General features: G+C 41.6%; 1 protein-coding gene across 1 annotated transcript in view; it reads right to left on the reverse strand.

Annotated features, from left to right (window-relative positions):
- Positions 1-12974, reverse strand: part of HTT (huntingtin) — a 67976-nt gene extending 55002 nt beyond the window's left edge. Inside the window, exons 1-7 of the mRNA XM_054391590.1 lie at positions 12874-12974; positions 5975-6058; positions 5422-5542; positions 3802-3861; positions 1282-1361; positions 712-850; positions 340-481 (exon numbers count right to left, since the gene is read on the reverse strand). Of these exons, the coding sequence (XP_054247565.1) occupies positions 340-481; positions 712-850; positions 1282-1361; positions 3802-3861; positions 5422-5542; positions 5975-6058; positions 12874-12974 (727 nt within the window). The remainder of the gene's footprint in view (positions 1-339; positions 482-711; positions 851-1281; positions 1362-3801; positions 3862-5421; positions 5543-5974; positions 6059-12873) is intronic.
- Positions 12975-13208: the final 234 nt, after the last annotated feature.

A 13208-nucleotide genomic window follows, 5' to 3' on the forward strand; every position in this document is an offset into this window, starting at 1 on the left:
AGCAAGGTGGGTGTTGGTCTCTTCTTCCAAAAGGCAGATTGTAAATCAAGAGAAAACAGCCTCATGTTGCATCAGGGGAGGTCTCAGTTGAACATTAGGAAAAGTTTCTTCACTAAAAGGGTTGTCAAGCACTGGACTGGGCTTTTTTGTCTCACCTGATGCTTTCACCAAGTGATCTAGATGCTCTTGCTTCCCTCGCCTGCCTCCTCTCCAGCAGTTTCACTAGACTAAGTATCCTTGCTTTGCCTGAAAACCTCTCACAGATGAAGTGTCTTACAAGGAAAAAAATGTCATGTTACTTATACCTAAAGCACATTTATTATTTGTCCTGAGCCTTACCTAGAAGTACATTCAATAACCAGGCATAAAAATACTGTGTTCTCCGTGAGTGCTGACAGATGCTCACAGCTGATCCTGCCGCTGTTCGACGGATCGTAGGGGAACTGGATTTAAGATTAGCTATGAAAGCCTTCAATAACACCTGAAACCAAAGAGATCTTACTTAATTTTTTTGTAAGAAGAGGAGACAGAAGTGAATTACGAAGCCAGCAAACATATTTTTCTTTCATTCAAAGCATTACTTAACACACCTCAAGCAAGGACAACTTTTGCCTTAACTCAGACATGCAGCTGTAACACCTGATGGATAATGCTGGCAGTGACTGTGCTTTCAGACACCACAGGGAGGGCATAGAGGCTAAAGAGAGGTACCTTGATCTCATTGTCATTTGCAAAATTGCCAAAGGCTGCCATGATTTTTGGTATTGCTGCAGCTAGTGTCTCCTGCACTGACTCCTCAGGTCTCTTACTGATCCGCGTTAGACAGGGCAAAAGATTCACCAGGTATGGCCTAAGCATGGCAAGGGAAAAAACTTTGAGATCAGAACAACTGCACCCATCCAAACACTTTTAATTCATGCTCCAATCCTGTGATATTACTAAATCATTTAAAAAAACATGCTATGTAGAAGGTAGGAAAAAAAGTAGTCTTCTAAATACAATTTAAAGGCATGAAGGGAAGAATACACTTTAAAAAACTAAATCCTCCCATTTTCTTCTCAAGCCTTCCCCCCCCTTCCATCAGAGTAACCTACAACACAGAACTAAACTCCACTGAAGAAAACCCAGCAAATCAAATCAAGCTGCTTCAGAAAGAATAAAATGATAGCAATTCTTCCAACCTTCCAATTAGATGTTTAAAACCAGACAAGAATCACTTTTTGTCAGTATCTATATTCAGTTAAATGCTCCTTGGAAATTCCATTACTGGGATGTGTTTACCTGCACTTTTGAGGCCGAACTAGATGGGCAAGCTCAGCAAATCTCCAGAGAGCAGCACGTAGACTTCTGGAAGCACCATTCTAGGCAGAGCATGTCATTGTTACAAAACCATTTCCTAAACAATACCTCTAACATAAGGTAGTATGGAGTTTGATACCATTTTACTTAAACAGAAAAAAATGCAAGGTGTCAGGAAGCAATCGATTTCCTATAGACAAAAAGAAGCCGAGTCAGCTCCATGACTGCCTTCGCTTTTTTAGCTGGTCTCATGACCCAAAAATCATTACAGAACACCAAGGAAATGCCTGAGATTTCCACTGTGCTGAAATCAGCTTAAACAACCACAGTGAAAGGCATCAACCAACAAAAAAACACGTATGAGTCTAATAATCACTGCAACAGTTGCAGAGACATAAACGTAGCAGAAAACTGAGAGTGGAAATACACAAATAAATCATGTTCGCCTCCTGAGTGCACCAGAGGGAAAAATCCACTTATTGATCTGTATCACACAGAACGGCTGCATCCTGAAGTTTATTCATCTGTACTGACACCTCCTGTTGTGTGCCTGACTTGAGCCACATGCCTTTAGACAGACCCTCTAAGGCTACAGCATTGTTCCTTAGTATTGCTAGAAATCCTGGGGTGTACTTAGTAGGTCAAGAGAGAGTCTCCTCCCCATCTACTCTGCCCTGGTGAGGAGGCATCTGGAATATTGTAGCCAGTTCTAGAGCCTCAGTTTAAGAAGGACCTCAGGGAAGTGCTTGAAAGAGTCCAGCACAGAGCCACAAAGATGCTGAAGGCAGTGGAACTTCTCCCTGCTGAGGACAGGCTGAGGGAGCTGGGGCTCTGCAGCTTGGAGCAGAGGAGCCTGAGGGGTGACCTCAATGTCCATAAAGATGTGCAGGGCAGTGTTGGGAGGACTGAGCTCGGCTCTGCTTAGTGATTTCCAATGATAGGACAAGGGGCAATGGGTGCAAGCTGGAGCAGAGGAGGTTCCATGGGAACAGAAGGGAAAATCTTTTCCCTGTGAGGGTGACAGAACACTGGAGCAGGCTGCCCAGAGAGGTTGTGGAGTCTCCTTCTCTGGAGACAATCAAAACCTGCCTGGATGCATTCCTGTGGGACCTTCCCTAGGTGATCCTGCTCTGGCAGGGGGGTTGGACTGGATGATCTTTTGAGGTCCCTTCCAACCTCTAACATTCTGTGAAACACAGAAAACTATGGAAGTCAATGCATGTCTAGGAGAAATTACATACCTCATCCAGACTGAGCCAAACCAAAATGCTTCCCAAATGAAGTCCCTCTGAAGACTGAGCCAAGATGTTTAGAAACTGTCATTTCTTCCTTATTTTCTTCAGCTAGTGTATCAAAGGCTCATGGCCTTGTTAGCATGACAAGTAAAAACACTTGCATCTGAATTACAAAATGTGCATTTTTTTCACGTTCAAAGCCAAACAACAGTTTCTGGCGTGGCTCCCGAAGTGATCCAACTGATGCACAAACAAAATTCAGTTTGCTGAGTGCTTCTGTTATGCCTGCTACCTCTCTCAAGAAGCACATGCCTGAACAACAAAATATTTCCTCTTGCACCTGACTATAACATGTGGAAACTTCAGAGCAATTTTGGTTTATATTGCTGGGGTTTTTGGGTGGGGTTTTTTTGTGCGTGGCTTTTTTCCCCCCACAATAAGCCAGAAATCCATTTCTATCTCCTCAAAAAGGTTGTTTCACCTTGAAGTACAACAATATAGGACAAAATTCATACAGGGCCTAGATGTAGTCCATATCTGACAGAAAAGCTATCCATACTGCTTTTGTTATTTCATTTTCCAGAATTCTATCATTCCCAAAGTACTACAGCAAAAAGCAACAGCACCACTGACAAATAACATCTCTATTTTCTCTCTGTACCAGCCATGTTATATGTTTATAGATGCAAGAGAGGCAATTTCAGTGATATTACCCTGAATACAGACTTTTTCTTTTGCAGTCCTATACTTCAAGGAGGCTATTACCAAAATTCCTTCCATGGACATAACTAAACTGGGACTTCTGGTGCAAAGAGAGATGCTTCAGTATTTTTACCTATGCTTCTTACAGGAGCTCTCAACACACATCACATATTCACAAAGTAGTTTAAGCTTTTATAAGGTCACTTCTAGTCCTGATCAAATGATAGCTCCAAGAAGTTATGTCAAAGGAAGAATGTCACTGTCCTCCACCTACTCCTCATCAACCTTTGGCTTGAAGTTATTCTTTCCAGCTCAGTCAGTGGAGCAAACATGAATAAGCCTTACTGGCTTGGATGCAGAGTCACTTAGGTTAGCTCAGACTGCTGTTCACACCAAATGCTCACACATTTTCTGCCAGAGAAGCTTTCAGGAGTCGTTAAATCTAAGTAATGGGGCCAATAGTGAGGAACTGGGTAGAATAATACATTAAGCACTCACAAAGCCTTCCAAAGTCACACTAAACTAAAGTCCATATTTTGAAAGGACACAAAAGATAGAAACTCACCTTCTTAATCTCTTTATACAGCTCTAATTGTAACCTAGGAAGATTGGAATCCATCAAAGCCTGCAATAAAATACATTGAGAAGGTACTGCATGAAGGGGGAGGCACATTACAGGAACCACATCACATTTGCAGTAAAACAGCTCTCAGAAAGGCACAGAACTAGCTGAATGTCCCTAGATTTGATGTACAACCAGGAAAGTGCTGAACACTGGAGTCAGATACCATTCTTTTACACAAAACAGAAATATGGATGAGTTCCACAAATGCTCACACTTATTTGCAGTTCATGTTGACTGCTCTACCCATTCTATCTAAAAAAGGCCATATGGGATCAGACTGCAAGCAGAGCCAACCCAAGGTGCTTTCAGGCAGCTGCCAGGAATAGATTCTCATGAATAGAACATTAACACACAAAAATAGTACTCACAAACAGTACAAAGTATTCCCTGCTATACATCCCCACCTATTTCCCAAATTAAGGTTGTATGTGTTCTATTGCCTTTAACAGCCCTTGAAAAACCCTTCTTTCACAAATCAGCCCAATTTTTGTATTCTTTTATTACTACAAGGTGTTCTGGACACCAGAAGTATCAAATGCCAGGACCTAATCAAGCATACGGCAGCTGAGCATGCATTGGAGTCTGAACCTGCTGCCTGGCTAAGAAGCAGGGTACAGGAAATTAATGTATGCACTGAGTAGTAATTCTCTGTTCACCTCAACTCCATCATTCTGAATTACCAGAAACCTGGTCCAGTGGAAAGCATCCCTGCTCATGGCAGGAGGGTTGGAACTAGATGATCTTTAAGGTACCTTCCAACCCAAACCATTCTAGGATTCTATGATACCAAACACATAGAACTGAACTGAGAGAAACCCCTACAGAAATGGGGATGTTTTACCTGCTTGATTTAACACACCCCTTCATGCTAAAGAATATTACTATTAACATATGTCTAAAGAACTTAAACTTGGAATCAACAGGATGAATTATGCGGGCAGACTCAAAGGTCAAGTCTTTTAGAAAAAAAGGGAAAAAAAAAAAAAGGAATGGGCAGGTGAAGGGAAACGTGTCTTGTAAGCAGTACCTCACAACAATTATTCAAAAGGCCCATTTTAAGATACTTGAAATCAAGATTTAGACCTTGCCTGACCTCATATGAATGCCCACCTGTTGTTCTCCAATAAGCCCTTCATTCTGGACCACTGCAGGGTAACAACTGTGCTCCTGAATACCATATTTATCCTAACTATTGCTCAAAAGCTCCTCTTTATGTTCAGTATCTTTATTTTACAGAACAGTTACAGATTTGTCCCACACACAAGATGATTGTAGACAAGCCCACACTCTTGATTTAGTTAACCCAAAGAGAACGGAATGAATGAATGAGTGAAGAAAAGCACAAATTAGAAAAATGAATGAGAGGAGACAAGTTTAATATCTTAACTGAGGCAGGAAAAGCTCTCCTAAGAGCACCCACAGAAGCCTCCTTAACCTCTTGCATTATGAGATATTGTCAACAAGAAGAAAAAGAACTACAAGCAAATCAGTGTGAATTCAGACAGAACACTGCCACAAGAATCAGTAAAATCTGGCAGTACAATATATAAAAGTCCTTACTTTAATAACTTTATTAAGGCATTCATCAGCAACCATCCGGACATCAGATTCTGCATCCTCACTGCAGAGCAGGAAGAGCTCCATAGCAATTCCCAGCAGCTTCTGAAATTCTGGAGAATTTCTAAACAAACAACCGTTAGAAAATTACAATGCACACTGGTGAAACCAAACACTGCTGCTGGTCTTGAGCAGTTTCATAATCCAGCTATACACATATTCTACACAGTCAAGAAAGAGAAGACATTCAGTGGATTAAAGCACTTCATTAGGAGTTGGGATGTCATTTCCCTGCTCTTTCCTACATAATCTGGCAAGGTATTTGACCTCTGTGCCTCAGTTTCCCTGAAGTAGAGGGATAATGCCAACACCACCAATGCTTAAAACAAAAAAATTAAATTCTTAGATTTTAGGATGGTGAAAAAAAATAATAAAATGATGCCATTTCAGTTTAAAACAGAAGCTGAGCATTTAAAACCAGCAATTATCAGGAAGCCTCCAAATAGCTAACATTCCAAAGCAGGTATTCATATGAATACAATAAATAAAGACTTACCTTAAGGACTGAGCAACTATGTTTTCACATATTGTTAGGCAATGATTAACTCGATCTTTCTTGGTAGTTGAAAGTTCTTTCTTTCTAAAAGAAGAATACAATAAGTCTGAGATAAAACTTCAAAAGGGAGGAGTTAATGATTATATGAGAAAACAGCTGGACTCTCCTAGTCATTAAAAAGACCTGTCCAACAACTACCTGTAGTCCCAGGAGTTCATATTCTAACTGCTGCTGAGGGTATGCAGGCAGACATGCAAAGAATACAAACTTAGAAGAATGAACCTTGTAACAGGGAACATCAGACTAATTCCATAACTTTCACTGAGAAAATATTTGGGAAACAATACTGAAGAATGAAAAGGAGCAAGGGGAAAGGAAGGAAAAAGTGTAGCAGACCTAGAGAAGAGTTGAAATAAAGAAACTGATACAGAAACGTTGGTGAAAATAAGCCATGAGAACAGGTCTTGCTGATCTAAAAATACCAGTGTGAAGAAGACCTTCTTCATACATTATACCACCTAGGACTCTCTTGGTCTGTCAAGTTCTTGAAACTCGACCATATTGCATCTGAACTGGAAAGGATGCTGAGGCAATGCTATCACATGCCTCCAAATTGTAATTATAAAAATAGCTAAGCTCCAGGCACAGTCTATGCCCTTCAAAAAACAATGTCCCTACACCAGCACTTGGTATAGGCCAGGAGAGGCAACCTTTAGCCAGCTTGCAGCAAAGGAATGTAAATAAAGAGAATGAAATTTACAGAATCAAAGATTTCTACAAGGGATGAAGAACACAACATGAAAAGTTTCTGCACAGCAATATTTGTCTAGCATTCACTTCAGCATGATGTAAGCTCCTGGAACCTCTCAAGGCTGAGTGCAAAACAGTAGCTTCTTTGCTCCTCCACCCCCAACAAAGGAACTGAAAAAGGAGAGATTCACAGCTCTGAAATACTCTTTCATTGTTTGCAGTGTCTCCTACTCTCAACTTCACTGACACAGTATCTCTTCTAGGAGCACAGATGTTACTTTTAAATAATTAACCAGTAGCCACACTGGAACTGCACACCCAAAGGTACCTCCTCTCGCGGGTCTGTTTCGCAACAAAGAGGTACCTGCTCCTTCACTCAGTCACAAGAGAATCTTCCCTTTCATTTTCCAAGTGAGAAGCGTTCCTCTGTATTTTTAGCATTTAATTTTCTGTCTTAAAAAACACAGCAAATTCCTGAAATAGCAAAACTCTTTCTGAACTGGAAGGTGGGAAATGATGTGAACAACCTTGAGTTAAATTAGCATAGTGAATGTTAAGGACCAAAAGCAAGCAGCCAATAAGCACATTAAACTAATGTAACTCACAAATAAATTGTTAAACACAAGTTGTGAAGGATTAAGCTGTAATATTTAAGATCTTTTCTTTGCAAGCATCCCTGTCCTTTTTTCTTCCATCAGTTTGGAAGTGGGAGGGTTGAGAAGTGTTCGCTCCTGAGATCTTAGTTCCTCTCATCTCACTCCAGAAATACATTCAATTTTTAAAAGTTTAAGAAACAGATCTGAATAAACTATTTTTCCACTTCAATTTGGCAGTATTTTCTTTAGGTAAGCTTCAGCCTTCCTCAAAAAAAGAGTCTCTTCTTTGGCTTACACTCTTAAGCAACTGGCAGAATACCAGCAGTCAAGCTGAATATATGCAGTAATATAGAATGTCTTTCTAACTTGAAAAAGCACTACAGTGTCTTTAACAGCATGTTCAGATCCCCTCTAACAAACAGCAATTACTTGCTGAAACATCCAACTGATTGTGCAGCTTAAGTACTGTTGATGTGAACAGGTACCTAAGAAACCCAACAAACCAATTTAGCTTTGATGGTGTCACCTAGCACTGCCTACATCTCTTATGAGCACCATTTCCAGCACATATTTCATCCAAAAATAGCACAAGTACATCTGAATTTGCCCATCAGATGTCAAATGCATTAAAGATATTGCTGAATGAAGCTGCCCTTCAGTGCTTTATTATCTACCCATAGCATGGCAGGCAGTAGCGTTCAGTACTGTTCAGACCAGCAGAGATTCATCTCTTCAGCACACTGCTGTACAGAGAGCTCACCTAGCACTCAATCGACCATCTGAACTAAAACATAAGTGAAAACATTTTAAAAGGCCTGACCAGAGATAATTTGTTGTGAAAATTTAGAAGGAATGCATACAGGTAACAAGTCACCATCATCTAAACTGAAGTCGCAGAAACTACAAGTGAGGACTAATTATCGCTTGGCATCCAAAGGGAAAGAACAAACATTCAGCCACGTTTGCTGTGCTGAATCTTACATCTGCCACTTAGCTATTTGACTCAAGAAATCAGCCTTAGAAGAAGTGAAAGGAAAGGTGGAAGACAAACACTTCATGTACATCATGTGCATGCTGACATTTGCTGTGCCTACAGATGGAGAGGGATAACAGAACAGTATCTAGAGGGACAAACATGATTTATTTTTTTATTTAACTACGGAAAAAAGGCTCTATTCAGAAGGATTATGAAGTCCTCAGGCAAACTGCTGATGAGCAAACCCAGGGGGACAACAACAGCATCACACATTTCTTAGAAGGGAGATGAAGTAGCAGTTCCCAAGCATAAGGTTGCTTCAGTTTGATGAATAACAGAAAGCAGGAAATGCTGGAAGGAGCAGTTACCTAGCTTCGGCTCACAGGCAGAGGAGTTTAATCTTCTGCAGAGTTCTACAGCCAAGAAGATTAATAAACAATATAAAAACCCCAGCAAGCCCAGATAATTTTGCCCCCGAGTCCTCATGAACTGGCCACAGAGATGCAGCTCACCCATTCTGACTTTTATTAGGCCTTGGAATTAAGGATGCGTAAAACCAGTACAGAAGCTCTAAAGCTGAACCAGTCTTAAGAATAAAGGCTAAATGACTTCCTATTCATCTTAAGATAAGTAAAACCCCCAAAAGTAAAACTAACAGAATATTCTATTACTAAAAAGCAGGAATGGAGTGGATCAAGAAATAAACTAAGCCAAAATGCAGTGAATACTTCAAGCATTGTGTACTAACACAGACAGCGATGGATAGGTAACTAAAACAGCTCTACACCACAATCTAGAAACTCCATCTAGGAGCCACCACTCACACGCAGGGCAATAGCTATTATCCACCCAGTTCATGTGGTCTTCAGCAAAAAAAAAAAAATCATGACACCTCTACATATGGCACTGATGAAATCAATCTATGCCCACGGCTTTAGTCAAACATAAAAACCCCAGGAAGATTCCTGAGTACAGAAAAATGCATATTGCTAGGAGTATTTCTACTCTTTCCACATTTTGCTGCAGAGGTAGGCAATGGTTAGGAAAAAAAAGTAAGAAAAATCAAAATAAACCACAATTAAAAGCAAATTAAAACAAGCTTACGAGAGAAAACATGAAGAATCCATTTCTGGATTAATCAAATCAAAGCTAAATACTTTTCCAGAAGAAACACTACCAAGTCGTTCTCTCTCTGCTCACTGATAAAGAGCTAAAAATGAACTAAATGTAAAATATAGGATGGCATGTGACAGCCCATCTGCTTTTTAGTTTCATTGAGTAAATTTAATGTGATTAGTATGATGGGAAAATTGAAGTTAGCAGCATTTTGTAACACAAACCAAAATACTCAACCCAAATTTAAGGGTCTGAAAAAGCTAAAAATATATAAGAAAAAAAATCAGGTGTCTCAGCAGAAGGGTATAGAAGCAATATGATGACAGAGCTCAACCTACGTTTTCTTAAAAGAAAAAAACAAACCAGCAGGAATATGAGAGTGGGTCAGAAACAGACATCTGACTGCAATGCATAATAAATCATAGCACATGATTACTGCTGATTAACATCTCTCAAAACAGACAAAGCTTCCTGGTAAAGCTTCAAATCAACTCATATTTTAATTTTAAAAGTACAGCCAGGATAGCAGTTTTATCAAGAGTTCATTACTCAGTGCCTTACAATAAAATGAAGAAAAGCTTCAGTATGTGTTGTACAAACAATTAAGTCTTCTCTACCCCAAATTCTGACATTAAACCATTGCACAGCAGGAAGGAGTCAGTCCTGAGTAGGACTCATTCAATAACCAGATCTAGAACTCTCAGTTTCTACCAAAATTATTTAAAAGGCTCCAATAGGAAAGGTTTGTTGTTTTTTTTTTTTTCTTTAACAAGCACAATTTTTCATCATACAGAGCTAACATTGCATTGCTGTAAATTAAAGCAGCCTATTTTGGGAGAAAAAAGAATTTAAAAAGCAGGTGTAGATAGCTCTACTTTCAGTGCAGCAAAAAAAAAAAAAAAAAAAAAAAGAAATCCAATCAAAAATGTCATTCCACGAGTTATAATCTCAGTATTACAGGTGGTGTTGGACAGCTTCTCACTCAGGACAAGGTCCTGCACTCTAGTTACAACAAACCCAAACAACGCTACAGGCTTGGGGCAGAGTGCCTGGAAAGCAGCTAGGTGGAAAAAGATCTGGGGGTGCTGGTGGATGGCTGAACATGGCAGTGCGCCCATGTGGCCAAGAAGGCCAGTGGTATCCTGGCCTGGATCAAACCAGTGTGTCCCAGTACTGGGCCCTGCTGAGGCCACAGCTTGAGTACTGGGTTCAATTTCAGTACAGGAAAGAAATTGAGATGCTGGAGCATGTCCAGAGAAGCCATCACATGAGGAGCAGCTGAGGGAGCTGGGGTTGTTGAGTCTGGAGAGGAGAGGCTAATGAAAGCTCTTACTGCTCTCTACAACTCCCTGAGAGGAGGCTGGAGTGAGGATGGTGTTGGTCTCTTTCCCAAGTAACCAGCAACAGAACAAGAGGAAGTGAGTTAAAGTTGTGCTGGGGGTGGGGGGATTAGATCGGACATTAGGAAAAAGTTCTTGACTGAGAGAGTGGTGAAGCACTGGAACAGGCCGCTCAGGGAGGTGGTAGAGTCATCATCCCTGGAGGTGTTCAAGAAGCTGTAGATGTGGTCCTTCAGGATATGGTTTAGCTGTCACAGCAGTTGGGTTATGGGTGGACTTGATCATAAAATTCCTTTCCAACCTTAATGATTCCATAATTCTAATGGACAATGTCAAATAAATAGCTAATAACATAATTAAAGAGCACACCAGCAGTACTTATTCTGTAACATTCATCAATTATTTTTTTCTTTCATTATTGACAGGTAAGTGCACAACCTTTTACAACAGTAAACACAGAATCATTTTGGTTGGAAAAAACCTTTAGGATCAAGTCCAACCTTTAAACAGAATGACACAAAGTGACCACACAAAGTATTTAAAGTGCTACTTGCACAGAACCATGATGAAGATAAACACCTCTCTCCAAACACAAGGAAAACACAATGTAGTTTTCCTTTCCAGTTCACTACAAACAAGAAAATAAAAATGCAGGCAGCACTGTGAATTACATTCAAGATGTCACCTCTTGTTTCACTAGAAGTTTGGGAAACTTCAAAGACTGCCACAATAACCTTTCAGAAGCTTTTCTGAGGCTCAGTGCTGTTAGTGAATTTGTGTAGCTCCTGGGGGCACACAGTACCATCAGCTGAGAGCATGCAGCCTATTTTAAAACACAAAGGCAACAAGGACAACTACAAACCTTCACCTCTTCAATGTTTTGCATAGAATATGGCTAAATTTAGACCCCAAAACCAAGAATAAGAACTCACAGCAAGCATCACAAACAGCTGTCAGGACTTTTTCTTGGAATACCACGATCTATCTCATCAGTAATTTTCTAGAAAGACTTTTTTTTTCAACTAAATACAGGAAAGACTGGACATAGATGGGCATCTATCACCTATGTCACATAAAATACTAGCACAAAGCATGCACACAACAGAGCATTTAGTCCCTGCAGACCAGTAAGACGTCTACAAACGATTAGCTCATGAAGAAACTTTTTTTTCATCTATGATGTCCTAAAAGTGTATTAATGTATTAAGAGTGTTTGAGACAACACTCTCCAAACAGTGTCAACCATGATAATTTAGTTGGCATCCATATCAGAATGTACTGTGGGAGCAGGTGGCCACAAGCCCAGCTCTGCTGCTTAGCATCCTCTGCCAAAACACTATGAAACTGCCAATGTCTAAGTTACCTGCTCCTCAATCCTTCCACTTCTCCCAACTTCCCAATGGCTGGATAAAAAGCTATAGTGTGACTCATGTTTTAATCCCGATAAATCTGACTCCACCTGCTCAATAAAAGTTATTTTCAGAGGATGCAAATGCAAGGGGCAGCACTGGGCCACTGAACAGCTCCTTGCCCTTGGCCTCCAGCAGCACCTCCTGCTGGGAAACATGGAATGCATGGCTGTGATGTGTCTATTCAGGAAAACAAAAGGGAACGAGGGATATCTGAACTCATTCCTCTCACTTCTCCACGCAGCAAATCACAGCACAGGATTTTAAGTTTGTCATCAACCCAGATGCATGAGAGCACAGATTTTAAATTTAGTGCTTTAAGTTATGCCTAGAAGGGTTTTTTGCCTTCTTTTTCAGCAGTGTTTCAGTTGAAATTAAGGTTTTCCTTCCTAGAACCAGCCTGTGCAACCCGTACAGCATTCCTGTATCTCGCGTTCATTCCCCACACCGCTGCGTTTTCAGACGTGCTTGCCCAGAAAGTTACTTCTGGCTTAAAGGGAGAACAGTCATCCCCACGGCCCCGGACACGTCCGTGGGCGCAGACTCCTGCCAAGGGCAGGGAAGCACCTCGGGGCTGCCCGCTGCCTCTCCGGGTGTCAGCAGCTCCAGAGCTACAGCGGCTTGGCGGAGCGGCCTCCCCCCGGGAACGGACAGCAGGATGCCACCGAAGCGTCTCGGGAGCCCTCCCTCTCCCCGAGTGCAAGTCACTTACGGTCTCTGGAGCGGCTCCTCGGGAATGGCAGCCGGAACCTGCTGCTGCTGGAAGGAGCGCAACGACTCGAAGGCCTTCATCAACTTCTCCATGGTGGCCATGTCCGCTCCGCCCGCGCCGGCGGCACCAACCCGCAACTCCTCCCCACCCTCTCGCAGGCGCCCTCCTTCCTCGTCACGGGCCTGACTCTCCTTCTCCTCCTCCTCCCGCGGGAGCCGCTCTCTCCCGTTATCGTGGCGCTCTCAAGCCAGCCGAGGCGCCGCCGTCCCGCTCACGCCGCGCCGCCCGTCACTGCCGTCACTGCCGCAATGAATGAGGGAGACGCCGCAGGGGGC

Source organism: Indicator indicator, chromosome 23 (assembly GCF_027791375.1).
Source record: "Indicator indicator isolate 239-I01 chromosome 23, UM_Iind_1.1, whole genome shotgun sequence".
NCBI lineage: Eukaryota > Metazoa > Chordata > Aves > Piciformes > Indicatoridae > Indicator > Indicator indicator.